Here is a 25,929-nt window from a genome sequence, read left to right as displayed (position 1 = left end):
TAAATAAATTCAAAACCAGAAAACAGCACCCAGCCTCCCAGTTTGCTGATGCTCTGGGAGGTCCCTGAGGGCAGTCCTGAGCTGGCTTGGAATCAGTGCCCCCAGCCCTTGATCCTGTGTCCTTTCTGCCAGGCCCAGAACACAGATGGCTGTTGGCCTGATTTAAAGCAGCCACAGCTTCACCCAGGGCAGTGCCCCTGAGCTCCTGTGGTTCGCTGGCAAACAGAAATGCTTCATGTGCAGGCTCTTCTACATCTTCATTCTCCTGAAAACCCACAAGATGATGTCCTTGCCCTCCTTCCACCCTGGGATGCTGACAGAGCCACCTGCAGATCCCCATGAGAGCCACTCTTTCCATTTTGGCTTTCCAGTAATTCCCCCCATGCACAGCTCCTGTAAATCATTTACAGAGGCCTGGAACGACAGGGCAAGGGGGAATGGCTTCCCACTAACAGGGGCAGGGTTAGGTGGGACACTGGGGGAAATTCCCCCCGGTGAGGGTGGGCAGGCTCTGGCCCAGGTTGCCCAGAGAAGCTGTGGCTGCCCCATCCCTGGAATTGTTCAAGGCAGGTTGGATGGGGTCTGGAGCAACCTGGGCTAGTGGAAGATGTTCCTGCCCAAGGCAGTGGGCTGGAACTGGATGAGCTTTGAGGTCCCTCTGGCCCAAACCGGAGGGATTCCGTGGCTCTGTGAAGTCCTGCTCCAGTGGGAGCTGAGCCCAGCAGGACCCCCCAGCTCTCAGCTTGAGGCCATCATATGATGCTCCCTCCTGGGCTGTCTAGACTGAGCTGAGTCCCTGGCTGGGACTGGGCAATGCTGATGCCTGAATTTTCAGCCCATGAGAGAAATGCCCGTCCCTGGTAATTGCTCAATGTGCGGGATGAAAAAGATGCCAAGTTCCTGTGCTCGTTCCTTCCGTCAGAGCAAGGAGGGGGAGAAGGAGCTGCCCTTGGGCAGAGCCCATGTCCCTCTTCTCCAGGCTGCTCTCCCATCCCCTGCTCTGCTCAGCTCACATGGAGAGGCTTGGCCACCTCATCTTGGTCTTCCTGTCAGGTAAGAGGAATGTGTGGCTTTGGGTTTCAAGGGAAAAGGGTTGACAGGGTAAAGGACTGGGGCAAAGCTTGGTCTCCACCTGAGGGCTCCTTCCTTGGAGATTTCTCCTTTCCTTTTATTTACCAAAGGGCCAGTGGTGATCCCAGTGCTCCCAGCTTTCCTCACAGGGATCCTTTTGAGTCAGAACAGGAAACACTGATGAAAGAAGTCCTGTGTGCCTCTTTTGTGAAATGTGAAATTGCAAAATCCTGTGTGTTTGCATTTGCAGGGCTTTGAATGTAATTTACATATATGTAAATTACCACAGGAGGGTTCAAGGGAAGGGAAATAAAACCCAGTGAAGGGCAGAGCTGTGAACTCTTGGGCACTTGGCTCTTTGCAGCTGGGAGAGGCACAGCCCTTGGAAGTGAGAACCAAGGCACAGGACCCAGGTGGGGCTCCCAGCTCTCTGCCCTCTCTCCCCAGCCACTTTGGAGATTCCAGCTCCCTGCAGCACTGCAGGGAATAGCAACAAACCCAGGCTGTGGGAGCACAGAAACCTGTCCCAAAAATCTGAATGAGTTTGGAAAATGTTCACTATACTTTTTGCAGTAGAACCCAGGAAGGGAGGAGGAACACAAATAGTTTCTGATCTGTCAGCAGAATTGGTTGAAAAGAGAATGACACAACATTTTCCACAGAGAAATCAGGAAATCTTTAAATGATTCCAACTGAGAGGTGTTCTGCTGTGCTGTGGGAATTGTAGGGACTGATGGGGCAGAGCTGGAGGAAGGAGGGGTCCTCAGGAGAAACAGGAGAGGCAGGCAAAGTGTTCTGGAAGGATTGCACAGGACAGGACAGGACACACCATGAGGTAAGTCCTGACTGGAAGAACTGAGTGCAGCAGTGTACTGGGATAAAGACTCGGAGGTGTTGGATACTTGTGGAGCACAGATCTATTTTATGTCTTGTTCTAGTCAAGCTGAAAGAACTTCAGATCTTTTAGTTTATAATTCACTTAGAATTGTTGAAATTATTTTAAGCAGTGTTATTAAAAGCCTCAGCCAGCACAAAGTCCTCACAAGAGCCTATTTTTAAATTTACTTCTGTTTTATCGTTACTTATGGTTTCACAGAAACATTTGCCTCTGAATTTTTTCAACTAGAAATAGAGATTTCCACAAATACCACACTGTACTTCTCTCTGGAAGTATTAATAGCTCAGACTGTCCCCTCTGCCATTTCCTGTCACAAAGAGGAATGGAAATTAGAAATAAGGAACCAAGACAATTAAAAAAAGCCAAGCAGCCAAAGACCAGTTGTCAACATGGTTAAAATTTGTAAGATATTAAAAGATAGAGTGGAAAAAAACTGCTAAATGCCTGGATTTAGAAGTGAGAGTGGGATTCAGAAGCAACCTCCTAGCCAGCAAGCAGGACAGTGGTTTGTAGGTGTCAGTGTGATTCCAGCATTTTCCAGGGCAGTGTGGCTTTGCTCTGCCTGTGTAAAGAGCTTCAAAACGGGGATAAAGTTCATGGGCATTTACTGCAAAGGGCCTTTTCTGCAGCAGAGGGTATTCCACAGCCAAATACTGTAAAAGAGCTTTTAAAAATCAGGGCAGCTTGTCTGGTGCCAGCTCAACCTACCTGGATGCCCAGCTCCATGCTCCTCAGGACCAGAGCACGAGGTAAGTTTATATTTAATGCCCGAATCCTGAAGACAAACTGGGCAGGAGCACAGGGATGACAGAGGTGGGATGTGGTTGAGCTCCAGACTGACTCCAGAGCAGCCACCACAGGGCCAGGAGGGAAGGCAAAGACCAAAGTTTACCTAAGCTTCAGAAAATCTGCAAATATTAAGGAAGCTGATACCTCCTGCTCTCAGTGCCACCCCAAGAACTGCTATCTGGCAAGAGCCAAATCACCCACCAGGCACAGGGTCACCACAGACATTTTTCACAACACCTGAGCCAAGACTCCGAGCACACTGATCGTTGATGGGGGAAGCAGACGGGTGACAGCCCTACAGGTGACAGCCTTCCAGGTAGCAGCCCTGCAGGTGACAGCTGCCATCACTAGAGCTGTAAAGGATGAAAATGATGTTCAGCATCACCACAGTAGTGAGGGATAGACATGAGAGAGACTGGGCTCACCCCTCTCCCCTCCCTCCCTCCCTCCCAGCATGCTGTGCCGCAGAGAACGTCACCGTGGTGTATGGGATGGAGGGGGGCACCATTTCTGTCAACTGCTCCTACGACCCCCAGCAGCAGTGGTGGAGAGAGAAGAGCTGGTGCAGGCAGGTCGATGAGACCAAGTGCCAGCACGTGGTGAGTGCCCGATCCTTCTGGCTGCCCTTCCCGAGGGGCAGGAAAGGCACCACCTCCATCAGGGACAACATCCACGACGGGGTCCTGACGGTCACCATGAGGCAGCTCAGGAAGGAGGATGCTGGGCTGTACCAGTGCAGAACTGATTTCCTGGGGGACACAAAGAGCCTGAGGAAGGTGCAAGTGGAAGTGCTGAGAGGTACGTCCTGGGGTTTGAGTTTCACGAGTTCCTACTCGAATTTCAGGGGTGCCTGCAGATGCCAAGGTGTCACCTCAGTAAACATCTACTGTTGTCTCACTCTGTGGAGGTTCTGTGCTTCATCACCTCTCTTTATTCCTGATGTAAGCACTGTCACTTCACTGGTGCTGGACGTCCAACATGCCCTCCCCTTCTTGCTGCCCAGACTGATCTCCTGGCACACAGCCCCATGCCCCACCTCACCTTGGCTACTTGCCAGCTGGGGCACTGGTGACACCAATGAACATCACCCAGAGGCACCTGCAGACTGAACTGTTCTGTTTCTATCAGCAGCTGTCCTGGAGACCCAAGTGCCAGAGGAGCCCAGAGCTGTGCAGAGCATCTCCAGGTGAGCCTAAAACTTGTGCTGGGATCTCTAGTCTTCCTAGGACTAAGGCAGTACCTCAAGAGTTTTTTAAAGGTTTGAACCATCTCCCTCATGGTTGTATTTCTGGTTCCCCACAGCTCCCCTCCCAAAGTGGATTTCACTGTTTTCTACATCCTTGCTGGGCTCCTGGTTACCAAGTTCATGGTGGCTGTACTGATCTGTATCGTTGGCATCAGCAGGAAGAACAGAGAAAGAGAGCAGAACCCAAGCCTGATTGAGCAGCAGGTCCTCCCTTTCACTGCTGACCTCGGACACAACGGAACTGGCCCCTCCCGGGAGAGAGCTGTGTGAGCTGAGCCAAAGGGAGTCCATGGAAAAGGAACATCAGGCATTTGCAGGCAAAGCTTTGCCACCTGCTGTAAGAAAAGGATCACTACTAAACACAGGTGTGGATGAACCTGTCACTTTGGAGAGGGAATGTCACCATCTACCACCTCTTGTCATTGGCCTCACACCCCCAGGCAGAGTTATTCCAGATACCATCCCCAATATCATTCCACCACAGTCTGAACTGAGACCCATCAACATCCTGTCATCTCAGGGCAGTGCCAGGTGACAGATTCTGTCTTTACAAGGTGAGGAAGACTAATTCCCACTGTTGCTTTGGACAGTGTGGATCCTTGGAGTCCCTGTGGAAAGGCATAAGGAACTGCAGGACAGCCCAGAAAGGGATGTGGTCTCCTTGCAGCTCCGAGCCTGCTTCCTCATTTCTGAAAGGACTTGGTGAGCAAATGAACTGTCTCTCTGTAGTTCTCCCTGTATTTTTTCTCCCCATTCAAGGGGATGTTACCAACATGTGGTGGTTGTTCATCTCTCCCCACAGTGAAGCTGCCTTTGGGCCTCCCAGGCAGACCCCAAACCCAGGGGCATTCACACTTCTTTTCCCTGCAATACTAAATAAAATAAAACTGATTCTCTGACTTAGGATGGATTCATGGTAGTGGGCTGCAGGACACCAGGTCACAGTCATCCCCCAAAGAAGTGCCACCTGGAACATGCTGGAGTGTTTACAATGCTCAGAGCCAGCGGGACAGGCTGGCACATCCAGCCACTCAGTGCCACACAGGAGCAGAGCTCAAAGCCCAACCCCTCATTACCCTTAGGGGCTGTGGCTGCCCCATCCCTGGAAGTGTCCAAGGCCAGGTTGGACAGGGCCTGGAGCAACCTGGGATAGTGAAAGGTGACATAGGGAGTGGGTTGAGATGAGCTTTAAGGTCCCTTCAACCCAAACCATTCCATGATTCCATGTAAGTGCAAAGCAGCAGACGGACGAACATTCCCAGCTGAAGGTTGCTCTGGGATGTGTCAGAGCAGCACCAGAGACCAAAGACGCCCATTTCTTGTCCAGCCCCAGGGCCTGGTTGCTAAATACGGCTATCACAGGGTATTGAAAGGGGAAAGGCAGCCAGTGAGCATGCAGCCTTCCCTCCCAAGAAATAACTCAGAGATTGTGGTTAAAAGATACCCTCAGCAATTCCAAACTGGCATCACCACTCGGGGCAGCAGCCTCTGAGTGACAGAGTGAGTTTGCTCCTCTGCAGCAGGAACTGTGTGGGGATAAAGAAGCTCCAGGAGATGTTTTTTCCCTTGGTGCCCTAAACCACTCTCTGCTCCAGGATGGAAGGTTTTCCAGCCCTGCTGCTCTTGCTGGCACTACCAGGTAAGGCTCAGAGAGGCCACATAAGAGTGTCTGTGCACAGAGTGAGAGTCCTCCAGAGCCAACAAGAAGTTATGGGAGAAGAGATAGTGGTGCAAGGGGCTGTCAGAAACGTCCTGTCCAGTCTTAGCCTTGAGCTTCTCTGTGAAAGAAAGGCTTAACCTTTTCCACACACTGCACTGCTCAGGGGACTGATGGACTCAGGACATCGCTGGTTTTCAGTGATCGGGGCAGAACTTCCAAGAGGGAATCTGGCCCTCAGCTGTGGATATCTGCAGAATATTCTTCTGCAGGGAATACAGATGGTGGTTTCACCTGAGGGTGAGCTCTGAGGTCAACAGTGTGCCGGGTGGGAGACAGCCAAAATAAATCAAGAATGATGTGTCATTCCCATTTTTGTTTCACAGCTAAAGATGTTGTATTGGGACACAAAGATCTCACCAGAGGTTATCCAGGACAGGGCAAAACTCTATTACATAGTTCAACATAGAACCACGACAGGTACCTGTGTGTATCAAGTGGCAGAAGTGTCCAGGAAATTATTTTTGCTATATTAAATAAAATGTCTCAAAGGAAAAAAAAAAGAAAAAAATCAATAATTTACTGGTTACCATCAAAAACAATGAATGCCATGTTGTAGGATTGTATTAATCAAAACCAAGTGGGTTTGGGACAGAAAATATCATAGAATCACAGAATGGTTTGGGTGGGAAGGGACATCAGGGACTGTGCTGACCTTGGCTCTGCCCCTGTGCTGGGGGACACGGACACTCCATGGGGGTTGTTTTTTCCTGTCTTCTCCCTCTGATGAATCACCACTCGAGGATCTTCAGAATTCGTGAGCCTGTTTGCAAGAGAAAAGGGAACTCCTCTCCCTCATCACTCCCTTTCTGTGCAAGACAACACCAGGAAACTCCAACGTTGTATTTGGTGCAAAACGGTGTCCCAAATTCAAGGTAACTCTGATCAAAGTCTCCTTAAAGCAGGAGGGACTGGAATGATGAATGAGTTCTCATGGAAAATGATTAGAGTGCAGCTGAGAAAGCTCCAACTTAATGACTCAGGAGAATATCAACTCGAGACCTATTTCCAGGGGAGAAACAAACCACGGAATAGCACCAAGCTGGAAGTTTTGGGTGAGTTAATCAAAGAATTAATGATCTTCCAGAAGTCAGCAATTTTTTACCACTTGACAAGAAAGATTTCGGGTCAGTGTTAAAGAGCTGCCTTTGGAAATTTCCTGAGACACAGGCAATTCCTGAATTTCTTTTTTTTAAACATATTTTTGATACATACTAATGGGATAAACAAATTGGAGCCAACTGGTGTGAGGGGGGCCTGACTTGGCTTCGTTGATTAATGAAGTCTTACATTTACATCAGCAGATGGAACAGGCTCTGAGCAATCCAAATCTTTGCTGGAGAAAAAGTCACCAGTTTTTTAGCAGGAGAAAGAGTCCCCAGGGATGGATTGACATGGGAAAATCACCTGCTCATTGTTTTGTTTTTTTTCAAGAGGAATATAGGTCTCTGGATACAGATTCTGACCCCATTAAATTTGCCACTGAGAAGGGGGACATTGCCACAGATGACACCAACAAGGAGCAGAGGTAAAAACAATGACTCTCAGACTCTGGATGCACAGCAGGATTTGAGGAGCAGCGTGACACACTGCAGCATGTGCACACACACACACAGAGGCTTCCCCTTCTCCCTACAGTTTGTTCCAACCTCCCCAGTCCCAGGAGAAGCTCTAGAAGGTTCCTATCAAATTCAGGAGCCCTAAGTGAGGCTTCTGCTGAGGATGCTCAGTTTGACCATGTCCTTGCTTTCTAACTGGCTAAAAAAGGGGCACAGGTATGGGCCAGGCAATGCCACAATGACTCTGCCTGGGTACCAGCAGCCCAGCCCAAGGTCCACCCCAGCAAAGGCCACAGCACCGCAGACCAAAGGTGTTCCCTGATCAAAAGTGACCCCATTAATGATCCTGATCAAAGACAGACCCTGAGAAGGGCTACAGAATCCTGGTGAGGGATCCCTTGAGCCCTGGTAGCACTGCAGATGACTGCAGGAAGGGAATCCAAGCTCCTGAGTCTTCCCCAGGCTTGCCAAGTGCCAAGGAAAACACAGCTGGTGGGATGGATCCTCTGTGGCTGTGGATCAGTCCTGACCTCACAGAACTGCACTTGTTTAGAGACAGCAAGGGTGGTATTTGGGTGCTCAGTTCTTATCCTGGAAACATAATTCATTGTAAAACACACAAAATCCCCTGCCACATTAACCTCATCACCTCTGGTGCTGTAAATAGTACGGAGATATCCTGGTTTTCCCTGCAGCAGTCTCCATGCCCTCGTGGTGCTGAGCTCCTTCCTGCCCACCACTGCTCTGGTTGCTGCTGTTCTCTTCCTCCTCACCACCTACATCAGGATGAAAAGAGCAGGTAAAGATCCCAAATCCTCCTGTGTGGTTTTCCTGCCCCTCACCTTGTCCTCCCACCACCCTGGATGTAGGGAAGGTCTGTCCACAGCAATCCTTTCCAAGGAGGCAGGGATGAGCTGGGAGCGAATGCGAGGTGTGAGCTGAATCCAGGAAGGGACAGGAGGGAGAGTCAGGTTTAAAATGAACAGGTAAAGGTCATGTTTCACACTCAAATGAGTTTCTGTCATTCTTGGCAGGAAAAGGGATGGACACTGGCAAACATCCTGCTTTCAGACAGAGAGCACTGCAGGTAAGACACCAGCAGAAATCCCACATTCCCGGTGCTTTGGTTGATCCCTGCCGTGCAGAGACTGGCTCTGTGTCACCAGGCAGCAGTTCCATCATCCTGCAGTGGGTGAGGCATCCCCTCGAGCTCCCAGACTAAAGCTGCCCGTACTTGTTGGTTGTCTGACATCTTTTTGCCAAGCAGCCACAACCTACCTTGGTTATTTGAGGAAATCCCAGCCTTTCTGCTTAATTTTGCTTATAGTATACTCAGAAAAATAAATGTAATAACAAATACACAGTGTTGATAATTTACTGGCCTTGGATCTGCAGTAACATCACCAAAGCTTCTTATCAAAGGAAAACTTTATCATCCTAAATATTCAGTGTGTTGATTGTGGCTGCACCTTTTTACCCCAGTCCCTTCAATCTTAGGAAGTTGAGTTTGTGTAGAAGTTTCCTAAACTTCTCTGAGCACACGTTTGCTTTTGCCACACATCTCCTCCCCTCTTCCCCAACTTCACAAGACAAAAGGGAAATATTTGTGTCTGTAGATGAGCTAAGGCTAATGTTCAGAAGCAAAAAATGCTGAATCTGTTTTTAACTTCTTGTTCTTTGTGGTTTCTCAGCTCAGAGGACACAAGGGGAGCAGGATGGCAGAAGGGGAACTGAGCAGGAGCACAGTCTATGCTGTGATCAGGCCCCAGCAGCAGCCTGGGCCCGAGGATGTTCTGTATGCCAACGTACAGCCTGCTCCCAAGGTTTTCTTCCACCTGCAGGAACCGCCGGGAAGTTCGGCCTCCTCGGGGCCTGTGGAATACGCGACTGTTCTCTTCAGAACCACAGCTCCACATCCTGACACTGCAACAGAGAAAAACAGCTTCACCTAAAGAAAGCAGCACAAAGTCTTGGGCTTCTTCACTGAATTTTGCAGAAATGCACTTAAAATAACCTGTTTGTACCCAGCTGCTGAAGGTGGGCGATGGGGTGAGGGGCAGAAGCAACTGAAAGGACACACGTGGGTGCACAAACCTTCCCTGGAAAACAACACTTTCCTAACAGCACAGCATCACACCCAGCTCCTGGTGGGCAAATCCAGAAGAAAGCTGTGGTATGTTTGCTTTTCCAAATTGCTGGTTTTAAATGACATAGAACTATAAACCCAAATACAGGAAACTGGTTCTGTCTGGCAGCAGCTGATACAGCACCACAGCCAACGAGGGGCTGTGAGATATGAGAGATGCTTCCTTTGGACTTTCTTCAACAGCTCACTTGAATACTCACAGATAAAGCATTAATTACTGCCCACTCTGATAAGATCCAAGTCAGCAAAGTGGTAAAAATCTGCTTTATTTGAAACACACGAGGTGTTTCCTGGGCTTCAGGGACACAGACAATGCACTTGACATGTTTTAGTAAACAAGAGGCTTGTTGGAAAATATTTGTCTACTTTATAATATAAACAGTCATCAGCTTGAACATGCAGGGGTGAAATTTACATTCAAAATTATTGATTTGTTTTACAAAGAAATAACTTTGTATTTCCCTGTTTGTTGTTCATTAACACACACCAATACTCCAGGATAAACCTAGTTTGACTTTACTATAAACTGTTGACCAAACTACAGAACCCTGATCTCACAGTGATATGATCAAACATCCCTCAGGGATTATGGATAAATCCCCAAATTCATCTTAATTCTGTGAGCTGAGCTGAGGATGCTGAATAGAACACAAAAATAGGTTTAAATTTTTGATACTAAGATTCTAAGAAAACCCCAGCCTGGGCACTGGGTGGCAAAGGAGGGAAGGAAGGGGAAAAAGCAGGGAATACACCTACGGACTGTATAAACTCTGTGAGTTATTTATCTGCCCGTGAGTACTTGTGAGATTCTGAGGGTGAGAGACAGAATTAAATTCTGTTGACTGCTCTGATGTGGCTAAAAAATATCAGGCTTTTTATCATTATATCTGAGATGGTTTTGTTATTCTATTGCAAATTTTATGAAAGCAAAGCTAGAAAATTACATCATAATAAAGAAACCTATTTCTGGCTTCCCAAACAGCCTTGCATGATTGTTCTCTTCCTGTCCCAGCTTCCCATTCTCTGTTCTTACGTACTGTTATTTCCTTTTTTCGGGTTTTTTTCATGATCATCACTGTATTGACCAATTCTGGAAGGAACTAATGACACTCACCCTTGTGCTTTGGTGCATTTTTGAGATGGCAGAAGCGTTGGTGTGGGGTCGATACCATTAAATATTTCCAATACCGTAGAGAACGTGCCGTTCCAATCCTGTGGAGAGCTCTGGAGCAGCACTTGTGGAAGAGCAGCGTGTCCAGAGGGATCACAGGCAGGCATGGAAACTGTCTCCTAAAGCGCCAAGACAGTGAGGTCAGACTGAGGGGAGATGGACGCCAAGATGGCGGGATGGGGCTGAGGGGAGAGAGAGGCCAAGATGGCAGGATGGGGCTGAGGGGAGACAGACAGCAAGATGGCAGGATAGGGTTGAGGGGAGAGAGAGGCCAAGATGGCAGGGTCAGACTGAGGGGAGATGGACACCAAGACAGCGGGATGGGGCTGAGGGGAGATGGACGCCAAGATGGCGGGATGGGGCTGAGGGGAGATGGACGCCAAGATGGCGGGATGGGGCTGAGGGGAGATGGACGCCAAGATGGCCGTGCCGTCCCCACAGTGGGGCCAAAGCCACCCCCTGCCCTCACAGCTGCCACGTCACTCGCAACGTCCAAATACAGGGAAAAAGCTTCCCGGTTTATAAATTTTATTAGCTGGAGAGTGTACACAGTACTTACAATTGCATCTATTAAAGACCAAAATACACTTGAAAAAATGCATCATATAAAAAAAATTATAAACTTTTAACTATATACAAACTTTGCCTGACATTACTTCAACCTCAGGACCCTCCCCTGTCCATTCACAAAGAAAAGTTTATTTTTCCCTTCTTTTTAACATGCAGGGCCTTAAACCCATCTAGCATCACTTGAGAACCATTTTTTTCCAAATCCCACTCTTTACACTCATATAAATCTGGTTTTTGAGGGGTTCACTGCTTCAGTGCTCTGGGTCAATCGACCACATTTCTCCCCGAGCCTCTTTTATCCTCACCCTTTTACTCTCTCCTGAAGTTTCTGCTCAAGTGTAGCCAATAAACAAAGAATTCTCATTTAATTACTAGACAGGTTTGAACTGGACGATGTCTCCAATTTAACAAATTTCCCCCAGAAAAGAAAACAGACATTTTTGGTACCGTGGTGTTGACCGGTGACTCCAGTCTCACCAAGTAAACAGGACTTTCAGCAGTGATACACGTAACCCAAAACAAACAAAAATCTGACCAGAGCACTCAGGCTTTCACATTACTATTCAAAGTATCAACAATAAGACTTTCTATAACACAAATCCATGTCTTCATACACATTCTACAACAATGGATCAGAGAACCTAGATATGAAGGGTTTATTGGGAAACAAGTTCTACCTGTTTAGAAGAAGCTTACAAGTTCTTTAAGAAAAGTAATTACTCCCTAAAAAAAACCCAAACCAAAACAAAAACTATGTCAGAGCAATAACCTTGCTTCCCAAATTTCCAGCTCTCAGAGAGGCTCCCTCAGGACAGAGATTAACCATCAGCTAAACAGCAGAAACATCATGGAGAGGCTCTTATTCCAGCACTAAAATATTCCACCAACAAAATGTACAGATGCTCTTACAATGCTGCTGCAAACCCAACTAAAGCATATGTTACTCCCTAAGGGAGCTGCATGTTCCTGAAATGGGGGAGCTCCCAGGAAATGTTGTGTGAGGGTTCCAGGTGCCAAGTGAGGAAATCAGCACCACGCTGGAATTGGGCAAGAATTTAAGGCAGAAGCACCCAAGGCTCCAATGATGCCATCAACACCATGGGGAGGGCATGGACACAGAGCTAAGAATTCAGAAAAATGAACTGGAATCCTTTAGAACATCCAGCTGCCCAATTATGAACACCCACCTGCATTTCCTCCTCCACTGGCCACCTGCTTCCACAGGTAGAGTCACCCCTAGTACCTGGACAGGCATCCTCTTCCTCCAGGACTGCCTGCAGACAATGTAGCATCCAGCATTTCTCCACATTTCTGCTCCCTCCTCTTGCATTCCCTCACTTCTTTCTCATATTCTTAGGTTTAGTACTTTTCTTTTATACGAAGTCAATAGAATTTTCAAGGCTCTGTCTTTTGTATCCACAACTTGCTAATTTGTCCTCCACTTTGTCTTTAGTCATAAGCTTCCAGTAACTGGGAAAACGTGGGTGGGGAGGGGGAAGAAATAATGTGGGGTTTATTTTTCAAGCTGCATTTACTTCCTTTTCCACTTGAAAACAACGTTCACTGCACTTCACCCAGTCTCAGCCACCCTTGGCTGCTTTGCTCAAAAACCCCAAAACCCCTCACTCTGCAGCTTCACCTGTCCAGGTTCATATTCACCTGGCAATATTCCCAATCCCAAGTTTCACCACCGTGATCCAGTTTTAACCACAGAACACAAGAACTGGAAGATCTGGGACTCCAGCAGGCACCTGATTCACAGAGCAGCTTTAAACTCATTAAGGTGGGGGAGGACAGGCATGGAATGATGTGAGATCACCTGTTAACTGCTTTTGGCTACTGCTCCTATCACCACATTTCAAAGCAGAAAAAGTGGAGCAGGCTGAGAATCTGGAATGAGCTACAGAATTAAAGCTAAAGCTGTTTGTGGAGTTGCTCAGCCCAAAACCAGCTGTAGGTCATGAAAAAGTCCCTTTTTTTAAAACTAGGTACTCCACTTTCATTAAGTGCCACTTCTTTTTTTGTTAGAGAATAACAAAATAGATAGGTTAGAGAATAATCTATAATAAAGCCTGAAAGGTTCTTCAGTATCTGCCTTCATTTGTTAACAGTCCTTCAGGTACCTCAGGATGGGATGAGCTGCCCCAGCTGCTGCTGTACTGGAACATCCCTCACTCTGTAGAATTGTAGAGTGGATCTGGGCATCAAGAAACGACATCATGAAGCTGATCAAGTGCCAACACTCTGAGACTGAGGATTTGATGTCTTCTGGAGGAACTCTGCACTCGACTGGCAGGTTACAGGGAAGATTTAAAACAAAAAACCCTTTGGAAGAGACTCACTTAAAAGTTTAAATCACTTTTATACTCGCATCCAGTTTTCTTCCAAAGCAACAACTACTGGCAATAAACATATAAAACCCCCCCAGAGATTGCTTTTACTAATGAAATCCTTCTCCCCACATCACCCTCTCCCACCTTAGTTCTTGGAACAGACACACAATACACCAAGTCCTGCAGTAATCTTGAGTATTTCTATCATTGACTGGATGGCTGAACCTTTCCCCGAGAAGAGCTTGTTGTTTTACACATTTACAAGGTGGAACTGAAAAGAATCCCCTTCAGTTTCTGCCAGGCCCAGAAGTGCAACAACAGGGACCAGTTCAGGGAAACGAAGTCCAAAGGTGTCAGGAGTGGATGGAAATAAGTCTCTGCTGGGCAAACACAGTCCTGTGGTGCAGCTGACGAGCAGTGAGACTCCAAATTCCCTGTGCTGGATCAGGAGAGTGCACCAAGGAAATCTAGAAGTTTCTGTTTGTTAAAATCTCAACCACGCCCTGAACACGTGGTGCTTGTTCTGTAGAAAAGGACAGGCTGTGACAGGGTGATTGTCCCACTCAAAGACTCGCTGGACACACTGGACAGGCAGGACAGACTGGCAGGAGGACTGGGAATTCCATCCAGGTGCTATTCTCCTGGAAGCAGTGGTTAGGAGACTCTGATCATCTGTGTCATCGCTTCTTCGTTGGTCTGAGTGGGATCCTGCAGACACAAAATACATCCCAGGTTGGACTTCAACACTTCTCCATGAAGCAGGGAGAAGCACACACAGCTACCAGGAGCAGATACTCCTGCCCCTCCCTTCATACTGACATGTGTCCTAATGTTCCTGGGTTTTACAGGCCAGTGTAAGAGACTGGGATACAAAAATCCTAACAGTTCCCAGGAAGGTGCCATCCCTGGTAATCAGGAAAACCTATTACTGGCCTGGTTTTTGGGAAGGATTCTACTTCAGGATAAGAAACATTCCCTAAAGCCACAGGACTGCTCCAAAGAACTGATGAACAACAGAACCTGCTGATTCTACTCCATTGCATCCCTTCCTTTGAAACCTGCCTTGCACTTTCTATGCAAATCAATGTGCAGCTAAGAATCAGATATTCACGTTTTAATTTTCCATCAGGTGTAAGATAAGGTGTCTCTACCTTTAATTCATCACTGTATTGACCCACTGCTTGTAGCCAACCAGAGAGGCTGTTTTACAAACACAGAACGTTTGTGTGAGTTTGCCCTAAGAAATACGAAGCGAATACACTTCTATCCACATTACTGTCATTAAATCCCTCAAGGCAAACATCACTTGCTCTCTACTAGACAGGAGGTTTTTTCCCCAATGCCTGAAACGTAAATTCGAAGGCAGGGAAGGACAATGGTCAGCAGCCTCCAAAAAACCCAAACAAACCAGTACAACACCTGTAAAGAGCAACGTGAAGGACTGAAAGGGGCAGCTGTCCAACAGCCAGACTAAATCCCACTGACCTGCATGTGAGGGCTGTCCTTCTCCTTGGGGGAGAAGAAGCGTCCCCCCTCTCCCCGTTTCCTGGCCATGGCGTGCCGGTGCCGGGACTCGTGCAGGTATTTCTGCAGCAAAGGGAAGCAGGACATGAGAGAGCAGCCACAATTTCCAGGTCAGTGCTTCCTCAGGGGAAATTCCCGACCACTGGAAAAGCCTGCCCTGTCCCCATCCATCCTCCTGCCCACAGACAGCGTGTGTACAGTCAATACCCACTTGTAACACAGCTCCAAGGACACCCCAAAGCATCCAAAGGAAGCAGGACTGTCCCCAAAGGACTTAAAAAATTTGCCCTGATGTAGCTTACAAACAACAAGAACATTAAAAACCACCACGATTCCAGTCCTCATTTTCCAGCCTGGGTGGGGTTCTGTGCCTTTCTCACAGAGCAACCCTGTGTTAGATCAGAGTTGTCTTCTCACCCTTCTTTCCTTGGGAATTTTTCCCTCTGCTTCCAGCTTAGCCCGTGCCTGTCTCCTCTTGAGGATGCGGTGGTACTGCTTGGCATTCACATAGAGGGGCTCCTCTTCCAGCATCTCTGCCCCAGGCAAAGGGATTCTCTGGATGGCTGGGACTGACCCAGCTCCAGGCACCATCTGTGCGGAGAAGGTGGGTTTAGTACTTGCAGCTCACAACACAAAACGAACACTAAAAATAGTTTAAAAATCAAAACATTAAAATGGAAAGTGTTTGGGTTTTGCTCAGATAATGCAGCTGCTTAAAGCAGCAACAAAGCTGTTCTCAAACTGCAGAACAAATTTAAACAAGTCAATTACTTATTACTCCTGCTTGCTTTTTCTTTTCTGATAAAAGCAAAATTTCAATAAATTATACAATTCCATGACCATGTTGCTGCTTCTTGTACAGTTAAACAGGACATACCAAGTCTTCCCTTTTTTTGGGTTCTCTCTTATTTGAATTACATGCTAATTTCAGAGCATTTCTAAGCAAACATTGCAGAGCTGCTGACATCTAGTGGGGACCAACAAAACTCCAGGTAAAGGGCCTCACACTACAAAAGAAATAGGAGCTGGCAGGAAAAGCCTCTGTGAACCAAATCCTGAGGGACCCTCGAGAAAATTAACTGTTGACTCAAACTATTTAAGCCTTAAGGCCATTGCTCCCTATCACTCCACACCCCTGTGAAAATCCAGGCAGATCTGTGTACAGGCATCTTAAACCTCAGCCCTTAAAGACATCAGTGGGAAGTTTCACACCTACCATGACCATTCCCCCTGAATTGACAACGTTTCCAGCCACTGGCAGTGTCACTGTGACTGTCCCTTGGCCACTGCTGGTGGTGTTGGTGTTGGCTCCTGTCTGGACAATCTGTGCTCCAGCCAGGCTGGCTGCTGGAATGGTGATCATGCCTGTAACAGGGACTGTAACTTTAAGGAAGTAAAACACAAAAGAAAAAGAAAAAAAAAAAAGAAAAACGAAACAAAAACACGCACACAAAAAGAAGGGAACACCATTAGTCCCACTTCTGTGTTTTACTCATTCATCCTTCCATAACATGCAGAAATTCAGGAAAGCATGGAAGTGAGTAACTAAATTCCATCAGAATTCCTGGTTTTTGCATTTGTGCCTGCACAGTAACCCCTGTGTGATGTAAGAGACCGTGTACTCTCGAGGTGTAACAGCAAAATTAAGGGTTTCTGTTCTAACAGCCCTTGCCAAAGACAAGACCCATTTTTTACAGTTCCGGGGAAAGAACCTCGGAGTGAATTCCTGCAGAACAAAAGCATCTCCTCCCACATTCACACACCAACAGTGTGATCCCAGCACTCAGCCCAGTGTGTTCTTTGACAATAATCCCAGGGCACTAACTAACCCCCACCCAAGAGCCCCTTCTCCCCCACCTCTCTACCTTGCTGCAGGATGGTGCCGTCGGCGTTCACGGGCTGGTACACGATGGTCTGGCCCTCAGCAGCCTGGGCGACCTGCTGGCCTTGCACTGCTATTTGTTGCTGGGTCTAAACAAAACAAACAACACAGGAACTTTACAGAGTGCTTTTTTTTCCCACATTTTACAATTCCTGAATTAGCACATGGTGCTTGAGGTGTTCCAGGCATCTGTTACTGTTTGCCTCATTACCAGCATCAAGAAACAGGCTGGAGCACAGACCAAATAACTGGAGATAAAACACCTGAAGCACATGTGAGACACTTTTTCTAACAGTGCAGTGTTCAATACTGAAAGAACAAATTCTAGGTTTCCTGTCTCGCTATGAATATGCGAAAGGAAGAACTGTTCTGCTCCGAAATTTAATTTTGGTCCTAACCAAAAGCATCAGCAGAAACCCCAGGTGTGACTGGACTACTCCACAAAATGGCCCAAGTATGGAATTAGCAATGCTTCATGTTTTCAAAATTCAACAAATAGACAAAAACAACCACGAACCAATAAAATACAAAGACACAATGGATAAAAACATGCAATCTAGTTATTCTGCCCCAGAGTTATGTATGAAAACACTACAAAAACATGACATTTATTCTCAAGTTCTCCTCAATATTAATAATTCCTTCTTTTTTTTTTTTTTCCCTTTTTTACTTAACCACATCTTAAGTCATTTGGCAAGTTTCTCTTCCTGTTCCTCTCCAGAAAAGCCTTTCATGCTGGTGCAGTTACCTGTGTCTGGCCAGCAGTAACTGCAGTCTGGGGCTGCTGTATAATGATCTGCTGGGTCTGGCCCTGCTGCCCCTGTACCTGCACAGCCTGCCCACCTTGAATCTGAATCTGACCTGGCTGGACCAACTGAATCTGTGGAAGAAAGAGTCAGAAAGGAACATTAACTATGCCTCTGATTTCTCCCTCCTTGGCCTCAGCATGACCAAGTCATCTCTGAGGATGATTTACTGTTGCACAGAAAAAGAAAGCACCGAGTCTTCTCTTTTTCCATTTTAAAATGAGGAGTTTTAATGGATTCCTCCCTGTGACACATCACCACAGCCACACAGCAGAGGGACCAACATGCTGTGTCACTGTGCTCCAGCAGTTCTCCACTGCTTACACAATAAATCAGTCAGAAGAAATAAATTATTCACATGAAACTGGTAATAATAATAGTCAGGTGAAAGAAGAAGAGGACTAAGATTTAAGACATCTGTAGAGTGTTAATTATCCAGCATACAGAAGTACTCCTGGTATATATAAAGTTGTCCTCAGCTTTGCAAAGTCTTTCCACCACCATGAAATATTCTTAGATTAAAAAATGGAACTGGAACATGGTTTGAAGCTTGTGCTTAAAAACCCAGTTATTGATTTTCCTCCAACAACCAGACTGGAAAAAACCTTGCACAAAATATAATCGTTTTCAACAAAAGAAATTTTAAATTAACCTCTCAAAACACCAAGACATCGTTTGCTTTCCTGGACTCTGCTGAACTGGATTCCTAAATCCCATTCTAAATCACCAGGACACTTCCACTATGCCATGGTTACAGATCTTCCCTTTGCTTCACAAACAAACACACTTCAACCACCTCTTTAAATTTACAAGTATTTCCAGATAATTGTTTCCAAAAAAATTCACCTTCTGTACCTTCTACAGTATTGCCTTCTGTGCAAAGGGGACGTTTAAATTCCCCTTCAGCCATCACAGATTAGATGAGCTCAAGCACAGGAGGTGTTTTCCAGAGGCTTTCTTCAGGTTGTTTTTTTTTTTTAAATCCTCTTTCTGAGCCATAAATTGAGCAGGCACCAGATCCCCAAGGACACTGCAAGGGCCAGGTAAAACGAAAAAAAACATCCCAACAACCAAAAAACCTGGACTAGTGGAAGGTGCCCCTGCCCGTGGCAGGGGGTGGAACGGGATGGGCTTTAAGGTCCTTCCCAACCCAAACCATTCCAGGACTGTACGAAAAAAAACCCAAACCAACCCAGCTGTATTTTAGTGGACTTCACCCAAAAGGTTTGCACCTTCACCCAAAAGGTTTGCACCTTCACCCAAAAGGTTTGCACCAAGCCACAAAGCACAAGAGCTGAGTTCCCAACGGCCCTTCATGGCACTCCACACCCACAGGAAACAGCCTGTGCCCACGGTGTTCCTGGCACAGCCCCGTGGCTGTGGGAGCACCCAGCGTGTCCCCTGTGAGCTGGAACCAGCCCTGGCTGTTTGTCTCACCTGCTGCAGCCCCTGCGTGCCCGACACCGGGACCTGCATGATGGTCTGGCCCTGCCCGCCGGGCACGGCCTGCACCATGATGGGCTGCCCGGTGGAGGTGATGAGCTGCCCGCCGCTCACCTGGACCATCAGCGGCTGCCCCTGCACCTGCAACAGAGAGAGAGCCACGATGAAACCCCCCGGCACCGCCACCCCGAGCTCCAGGGCCGGCCCACGGCGACGCGGTGGGCACAGAAACCCAGCAACAGGCACTAACCCGGGGGCAAACAGCCCGGCTTCCTAAAGCTTCCCCCGGGATGTGCTGCGGGGTTTAGTACATTATCTGTTTCTCTTGCAGTCTAATTGCCACAAAGCACGAAAAGCATCACCAGATTTTCGAGCCACGGTAACTACCTTCATGCACAGCCCAAGAGCAACGTGGAATAAAAGAAACTCCATTCTCCACATCACAATTACTGATCTTTAATGGGGGTTCCTATTGAGAGAGCTCTGGATAAGCTGCTCTTACAGGGAGATTCTGGGGTGGCTTCAGCTCTCTCCAATTTCATGCCTACAACATTTCCATTTCCTGACTGACACGGGGTATGTGATGTGCTTAGAGGAACTCTTCATGGTTATTAAGTGAAATTGTAACTGGAGCAACACAAAATGTAGTTCAGTGAAGGAAAGCGAAAGCAGATGAGCAGCAGCCACTTCTGAGCCCAACAAGGCTTAGAGTGGATTTATAAACATAAATATATATCTGAGCGTGGTGAGGCCCTGGCACAGGTCACCCTGAGAAGTTGTGGAGCCCCATCCCTGGAAGTGTCCAAGGCCAGGTTGGAGGGGCTTGGAGCAAGCTGGGATAGTGGAAGGTGTCCCTGCCCATGGCAGGGGGTGGCACTGGATGGGCTTTAAGGTCCCTTCCAACAAAACCAGTCTGGGATTCTATGTTAAGTTTGGCATGAAAGTCTCTGGGAGAAAGGTCCATGAAAAGAAAAAGAAGGGGAAAACCTCTCTGTTTAAACACCCTCACCTGCCAAATCCCCCATTTCCCCAAATATATCTTGGAAAATGCTCTCCTCCACAGCTTAAATGTGAAATGAGTTATGAAATAGGAAGCTGAGTTGTTTGGGAACAAGAGTAACATAACCTGGTAGAAGTCACTGAGTTCCCATGTTTCTCCTTGTGAATCCCTGGGACAGTCAGGACACTCTGGGGTCCCTGAACAGAGGGAACCTTGCAGGGTTCACACACCTCAGGAGCGAGGTCCCAGCACATGCAGGGAATGACCAGCTGTACCTCAGAGATGAGTCCTACCCCCGATCTGGTGACTTCACAGGTCACCTCCCAGCTGTGACACTGCTGTCCCTCAGCCTGTACAGTCACATCCACGTCCCTCAACACATCAGCAGGACTTGGTCTGGGTTACAGGGAGGAGCATGCTCATGTCAGCCACAGAGAAGCACAGGCAGCAGCACAATATCCAGTAAGCAGAAAGGAAAACGACACATTCCAGGACTTTTGTTAATGAATTAGAGCAAGACAAAATGAAGAGAGGGTGGGGAACATAGCAACAACCAGAGGCCACAGGGACCCAAGCAATCCAAGTCAGCCAGCAATTCAGATTTTAACTCTGAACATAAAAAATGCTGTGTTCACTTTGCACCTGGCAAGACCATTCCAGCCCCCTGGAACTCTCCTGCTCTGAAGAATTCAAAACTAAACGAAACCAAAAAACTGAGAGCAAAGTGCAGTGCTAAATGCTAGGGCTGCCCAGGGTCTGTCAGCTGCTTTAAAGAGGGTTTGTGAGCCCCTGTAAAGCCTGTGTGAGGTAAGAAATGGGGTCTGCAGACAGAAAATACTTCACACTGAAACAAATGATTTCTTTCCATCTGTGACGTATTTACTGCTCGGATTCCCACTGCTCCTGGGTTGCCCTGTGTTAGTCATTTGTAAATAAGGAATTGGATCACTCCATCCCAGAGAGGCCAATATTGTCCCCAGGTGCTCTTTCTATCACAGGAAAAGGTTTCACTCTTCAAGCTCAGGGCTCACCCACCACCTCTGCCTGTCATGGAGTGAAGAACTACAGAACTCCCCACGGGGGAGATCAGAAAACTCATCTCCTTGGAACTACAGGAAATCCTTGGGGTTTATCTCCACTGTCACTTCCTCACCTGCACGTTTTTTCCTTTGAAGCCCCATTTAACGACTATTCCCTTTCAGAACCACAGCAGCAGGAACTCCTGAACGCAGCAGGGGTTCTGGGAGAGCCCAGCCAAGCTCCAAGGCCATGGAAAACCCCAGAGCCCTCCAGCATCCAGCACAGGTGCTGCTGCTGCCAAATGCTCCTGTCCCTCCTGCAGCCCTGAACAAACACAGCATTAGATATGTGGCGTGGGGAGGGTCATGCAGTGCTCAGAAACACAATCAGAGAGATCACCACTACCTGCAGGGTCTGGACTTGCTGGCCTGAGGCCGATGCCACCTGGGCCTCAGTCTGCAGCTGGACAGCAGTGACACCTCCCTGCTGCTGGGAACAGGAACAGGGAGAGCTTGAAACAGGGAAAGGCACAGCTCTGGCACGACACAACGATGAGGGTGAGTGTAAAATTCATACACACTGCTCTGGGAACACGAGGAGTGGGAACGTTTAGCAAACCTACGGATGGAATTCCCACAGAACCGCACTGACACTGACAGGCTTCAACACCCCGACTGAATTCACCTACAAGGGACAGGAGGGATCGTTTGGCAGAATGTGAAACCTCAGTTTCAGGGTTTTATCCTGCTCAATGCTCCCTTCACTGCCCAGGTTTCTCACTGGGAAGGGCTGCAGGGTTTGGTCACACGGGTTTGTCACAACAAAGGCCACAAACCCCTTCCTGCAGCACAGTGGGAGCTTCATCTCTGCCCTCTCTGTGTCAATCTCTGCCCACCACTGACCTTGAAGGACAATCTGGAGAGGCTGCAAGAACAGTTAGAGCTAAAAGCCTTCTCTATCTTTAGCCTCCTTGGTAAGAGTCCCAAAATAATCTGTGTAACTGTGTTAGCGTTGGGGAGAGGAAGGACAGCTCTCTCCTAAGAGCTGTACTGCAACAGCCTGTTAAACAACTCATTTTAGAAAAACATCTCATGTCAAACACAGGCTTTAAGAGCATGTACTGACAGTGAAAGTGTCAATAAAACCACATAGATCTTTGGTTGTCTGCTGGAAGCAGGTATTTTTGATAAACCCTAATGTAAAGTTTTTTAACCTCAAGTGCAATCTTGTTCTGCCTGAAAAAGTTAATTAAATTCAATGGGAGAAGCTGGTCCTTGCTGAAGCCAAAGCAAAGCAGATCTCGCTGAGAACATGATCCAGTGGCTCATCCCTTTGCATGACAAACTATTAAACTCCTCTTGCCTTGAACTAGAACAAACAGAAGATGCAACAAAAATTCAGCAGCAGCACAACTTATCTGAAAATACATCACAAAATCTGAACAGGGGAAGTTTAACAGTAAAAATCAATAAGCCCTTAAAAATCCAGCCCTGCTCATCTGCACATTGTAACATGAACTAGGAACTTCTTTCTGGAAGGGATCAGTTCATCCCAAGCTACATGGTTTGTTTAATTTCTGTACTGTATGTTCTTTTTGATCCACCTGTAGTTGTAAAATGAAGAATCTCAATAAATATTTCTTTTGAGGAAGCTTGGAGGAAGCCTCTGTGGGCTTGAACAAAACCTGTTTCAATTTGGAGGGGACCCTACACTGTTCCTGTGGACAACTGCCTGTTTCTGTTCATAGTCTGTCTCCTCCATTTCCGGAGATTTGTTCCTCTCCTCACATCCCAATCTCTGCCAACTCCCTGCTACACTGAAATCTGGCAACTTGTACACCTGCAATTTAATCTGATAATTCCTGTATTATAAACCCCACGTTTCCTCTGACCTTCAGCCAAGTCAGATCCCTGAGCAGGTGCCAGGAGTCAGGTGAACACGTGTTCAGGCAGGATCACGAAGCCCCTCAGTGCTCCTGTGACCCTCTGGGGCCACAAAGGGGGTGTCAGTGAGCACTGACCCCCCCAGCCCCCCCTCCCCACCTTCCATACCTGCTGCTGGATCTGCCCGGCCTGCACCACGATCTGCTCCGTGGAGCTGTTGCTGTTGGCCGTGTACTGCTCCATGGCCACAGGACCCTGGGCTGGCTCCTGCAGAGAGGGACAGAGTAGCTCATTATTGTCCCGAGGTGGCACATCTGTGTTCTCTTACAGGGGCTGCACAGCAAAGCATCTGCTGCCCCCAGGGCAGGGGCTCACAGGCAGCTGCTGCTTCCTGAGGGACAGGAACAAACCAGAGAGGTCAATTCAAGCACATCTACCCTGACTGAGGGGCAGAGTATCCCAGTTCTGTCCTGATCTTCAGTGCCTCCAACAGGAGCTCTGAACCTGTTCCTCCTCCTCTTGGAGTCTGCATGTCCTGGGCTACAGACACCTGCCTGTGGGGGGAGTGTCACTGCTAAAGAACCTCCCAAAATACAACGTTTGAGTTAAAACCAAACTACATTTCAAGAATTCAGCAGAGCTAAGTGAAGCTCTCTCCTTCCCCCATTACACACCCTTCCTCATATCTCTTCCCTCTCCTCCTATTTCCATAGAATCATGGAATGGTTTGGGTCAGGAGGGACCTTAAAGCCCACCCAGTTCCACCCCCTCCCAGCCCCGTCAAACCTGGCCTCGAACACTTCCAGGGATGGAGGAGCCTCACGACCCTCACAGGGCTTAATTTCTTCCATAAAGAACTTATACATTCAAAGATATTCCTCATATATTTTGGGAACCACCAGCAGATTTCCCAGCGCCTCCACCCTCCTGCTGCCGCTCGTTCCTTGGCCCTTTCCCTACGCACATGAACACAGTGCTGAAATAAAACATCAGCTCCAGCACCTCCTTTTCCCTCACCCTGCTTCTCCCAGGATCAACAAGGGAAGAATTCTTACTGTTACTGTAACAAGGTCTTTGATTCATGTCATGACTGAACAAGTACCTGCTACATTAGGGAAAGAAAACACAGCCTGGAAGTTTAATTTTCAAAGCCTAAAGCAACAAACCCCCTCAGGCTCTCTCAGTTTTCCAAGGAATGCTGACAGAATGTAGTCCCAGACTCCCTGGAACAGTTGCTGTGGTTACTGCTGCCGTTTCAGCTCCATCCTTTGCCCATTTACTAACAGTTTCTCCCAACCTGCCAGAATAAAAGCAAGTAAATATTCTTCCTGAACATGCTGCTGCCTGTCATGTGTCTCCTTTCAGTTCTGCACTGGATACTTCATTTCTGCCCCAGATGCCTGTGGGCCTGTCAGAGAGCGGCTCCCACATTTCCTTCTCCAGGGAAATGTTTCAGTATCCAGCACAGGGTGCCAGGACACTGTATTTGCCAGGAGTTCTCTGTTTTCCCTAATGATACAACCAATAATCAAGCACAGGGAAACCTCTACTTGGGAATGCTTCATCCCAGCCCCCCGGATCAAGCCTGTCTTGTTTAATTACAATATCAGCAGCACTGTAATCCTAATGCTCTGCACCAGCCACGGCCAAAGTTACAGACCGGATTTTCCACGTGCTGGCTCCTCATCCTGCAAGGGATTATCTCATTCCTTTCATTAACACAGAGCGGCCAAGTTAAATTTTAAAGATCAGAGATCCCTGGACGGCAGGATGGAGCTCCTCCCCCAGTGAGCTCACAGGCAGCTCCTCCTCACTGGGAATGCACTGGGAATGACTGAGGGTTCCAGTCCCAGCACTATAAATATATATATATCACAGAATATCCTAAGTTGGAAGGGACCAGATGGGATCATCAAAGTCCAACTCCTGGCCCTGCACACCAAGAATATATATTTATTTACATATCTATACACACACACACACACATATATGAGGGCACAGAAGCTGCAGCAGTGCCAGCCTCCTGAGCAGACAGCCCGCTCTAAAGGCAAACCCGTGTGATGCCCAGCCCTGGGACGCGTTTTAACGTGTCCCATCTGAACGGGCGGGAGTTTCCAGGGCAGAGCCGCGATCCCTCCAAGAGCAGCGGCGAAGGGCGGACGGGGTTTCACCCCCGCAGCTTTGTCTGCGCTGCCCGGCAGGACAGGCCGGCACAGCGCGCGGGGCCCGGGCTCGGTCCGGAGTCCGGCAGGGACCGGGGGGTCGTTGTGCTGCGGGAACCGCCGGCCCGGGGCTCTCCGGGAGGGCCGGGCAGGTTCACCCCCCTCTGCCCGAGGGGCCGGGCCCGCCCCCGGAGCCCCCGTGACCGGACACCTCCGGCGGCACCGACCGCGGCCGCGAACGGGGGGGAGCAGGACGAGCGGGGGGGCGGCCCGGGCCCATCTGCCGCCGGGGAGGCCCCGGGGAGGCGCCGGGGAGGGCGGGGCGCTGCGGGCTCCGGGCCCCGCCGGGGGAGGACGAGCCACCGACTGCCCTGCCCGGCGCCGGAACAGCCAGGCCCCGGTTCGCCGCCAGTCCCGGAGCAGGCGAGTGCAGTGCCGGCCGCACTCACCCGCCGCTCCGAGCCCCCTCCCGGGAGCCCCGTGCCCGTTCCCGTGCCCGTCCCCCGTCCCGCTCGCCCGCCCCGCCCGTCCCGGCGCGCGCTCACCGTGCCGCGCTCCGCTCCGCGCCCCGCGCTGATTGGCTCCGCCGCGCGGCCCCGAAGCCCAATCAGCGCCCGCACTCGCCCGCCGCGCAAGATGGCGCCCAACCGCGGACAAAGGGGGCGAGGGGCGGGGCCCCGCCGCCCAACCCGCTCCCGGGCCCCGCCCG

At 48.6% G+C, this 25,929-nt stretch overlaps 3 protein-coding genes across 17 annotated transcripts; 2 read left to right on the top strand and 1 right to left on the bottom strand.

The window, feature by feature from the left end:
• Positions 1-735: 735 nt before the first annotated feature.
• LOC108507643 (triggering receptor expressed on myeloid cells 2-like) lies at positions 736-4,958 on the top strand. Its single transcript, XM_017835808.1, is given in 5 exon segments — positions 736-930; positions 932-1,053; positions 3,212-3,556; positions 3,887-3,944; positions 4,061-4,958. Coding segments are annotated over 5 exon segments (831 nt in total). The 5' UTR covers positions 736-838; the 3' UTR covers positions 4,275-4,958.
• Positions 4,959-5,102: 144 nt separating this feature from the next.
• LOC108507642 lies at positions 5,103-10,618 on the top strand. Its single transcript, XM_017835806.1, has 6 exons — positions 5,103-5,643; positions 6,627-6,776; positions 7,156-7,249; positions 7,976-8,079; positions 8,315-8,367; positions 8,972-10,618. The coding sequence occupies exons 1-6, from the start codon at positions 5,601-5,603 to the stop codon at positions 9,230-9,232; spliced, it is 705 nt and encodes a 234-aa protein (XP_017691295.1). The 5' UTR covers positions 5,103-5,600; the 3' UTR covers positions 9,233-10,618.
• A 490-nt stretch (positions 10,619-11,108) lies between these two features.
• NFYA (nuclear transcription factor Y subunit alpha) lies at positions 11,109-25,864 on the bottom strand. 15 transcript variants are annotated; one of them, XM_017835791.1, is made up of 11 exons: positions 25,670-25,706; positions 23,496-23,612; positions 23,227-23,325; positions 21,578-21,664; positions 19,150-19,296; positions 17,655-17,786; positions 16,890-16,995; positions 16,241-16,407; positions 15,442-15,615; positions 14,986-15,087; positions 11,109-14,208 (listed from the first exon to the last, which is right to left on the bottom strand). In XM_017835791.1, exons 3-11 carry the CDS (start codon positions 23,299-23,301, stop codon positions 14,155-14,157), a joined length of 1,044 nt encoding a protein of 347 aa, XP_017691280.1. In that variant the 5' UTR covers positions 23,302-23,325; positions 23,496-23,612; positions 25,670-25,706; the 3' UTR covers positions 11,109-14,154. The 15 variants fall into 15 exon arrangements, with proteins under 15 accessions (XP_017691280.1, XP_017691282.1, XP_017691279.1 ...); XM_017835793.1 differs by having other exon boundaries at positions 23,496-23,608; positions 25,670-25,684; XM_017835790.1 differs by lacking the exons at positions 23,496-23,612; positions 25,670-25,706 and adding an exon at positions 25,766-25,864.
• Between the last annotated feature and the right edge of the window lie 65 nt (positions 25,865-25,929).

Source organism: Lepidothrix coronata, unplaced genomic scaffold, assembly GCF_001604755.1.
Source record: "Lepidothrix coronata isolate B3197 unplaced genomic scaffold, Lepidothrix_coronata-1.0 Scaffold263, whole genome shotgun sequence".
NCBI classification, from domain to species: Eukaryota; Metazoa; Chordata; class Aves; order Passeriformes; family Pipridae; genus Lepidothrix; species Lepidothrix coronata.
The sequence above is the reverse complement of the archived record's forward strand: the minus strand, read 5'-3'. Positions and strand labels throughout refer to the sequence as shown.

What these genes read in the sequence shown, in the direction of transcription:
- LOC108507642 (XM_017835806.1), top strand. Translation starts at nt 5,601, where the DNA reads ATGGAAGGTTTTCCAGCCCTGCTGCTCTTGCTGGCACTACCAG. An exon ending in CATCAGGATGAAAAGAGCAG is followed by an intron (nt 8,080 to 8,314) that starts GTAAAGATCCCA and finishes CATTCTTGGCAG; the next exon opens with GAAAAGGGATGGACACTGGC. An exon ending in TCAGACAGAGAGCACTGCAG is followed by an intron (nt 8,368 to 8,971) that starts GTAAGACACCAG and finishes GTGGTTTCTCAG; the next exon opens with CTCAGAGGACACAAGGGGAG.
- NFYA (XM_017835790.1), bottom strand. Translation starts at nt 23,301, where the DNA reads ATGGAGCAGTACACGGCCAACAGCAACAGCTCCACGGAGCAGATCGTG. An exon ending in CCGGGCAGATCCAGCAGCAG is followed by an intron (nt 21,665 to 23,226) that starts GTATGGAAGGTG and finishes TCCTGTTCCCAG; the next exon opens with CAGCAGGGAGGTGTCACTGC. An exon ending in AAATTCCCAAGGAAAGAAGG is followed by an intron (nt 15,088 to 15,441) that starts GTGAGAAGACAA and finishes CCTTTGCTGCAG; the next exon opens with AAATACCTGCACGAGTCCCG.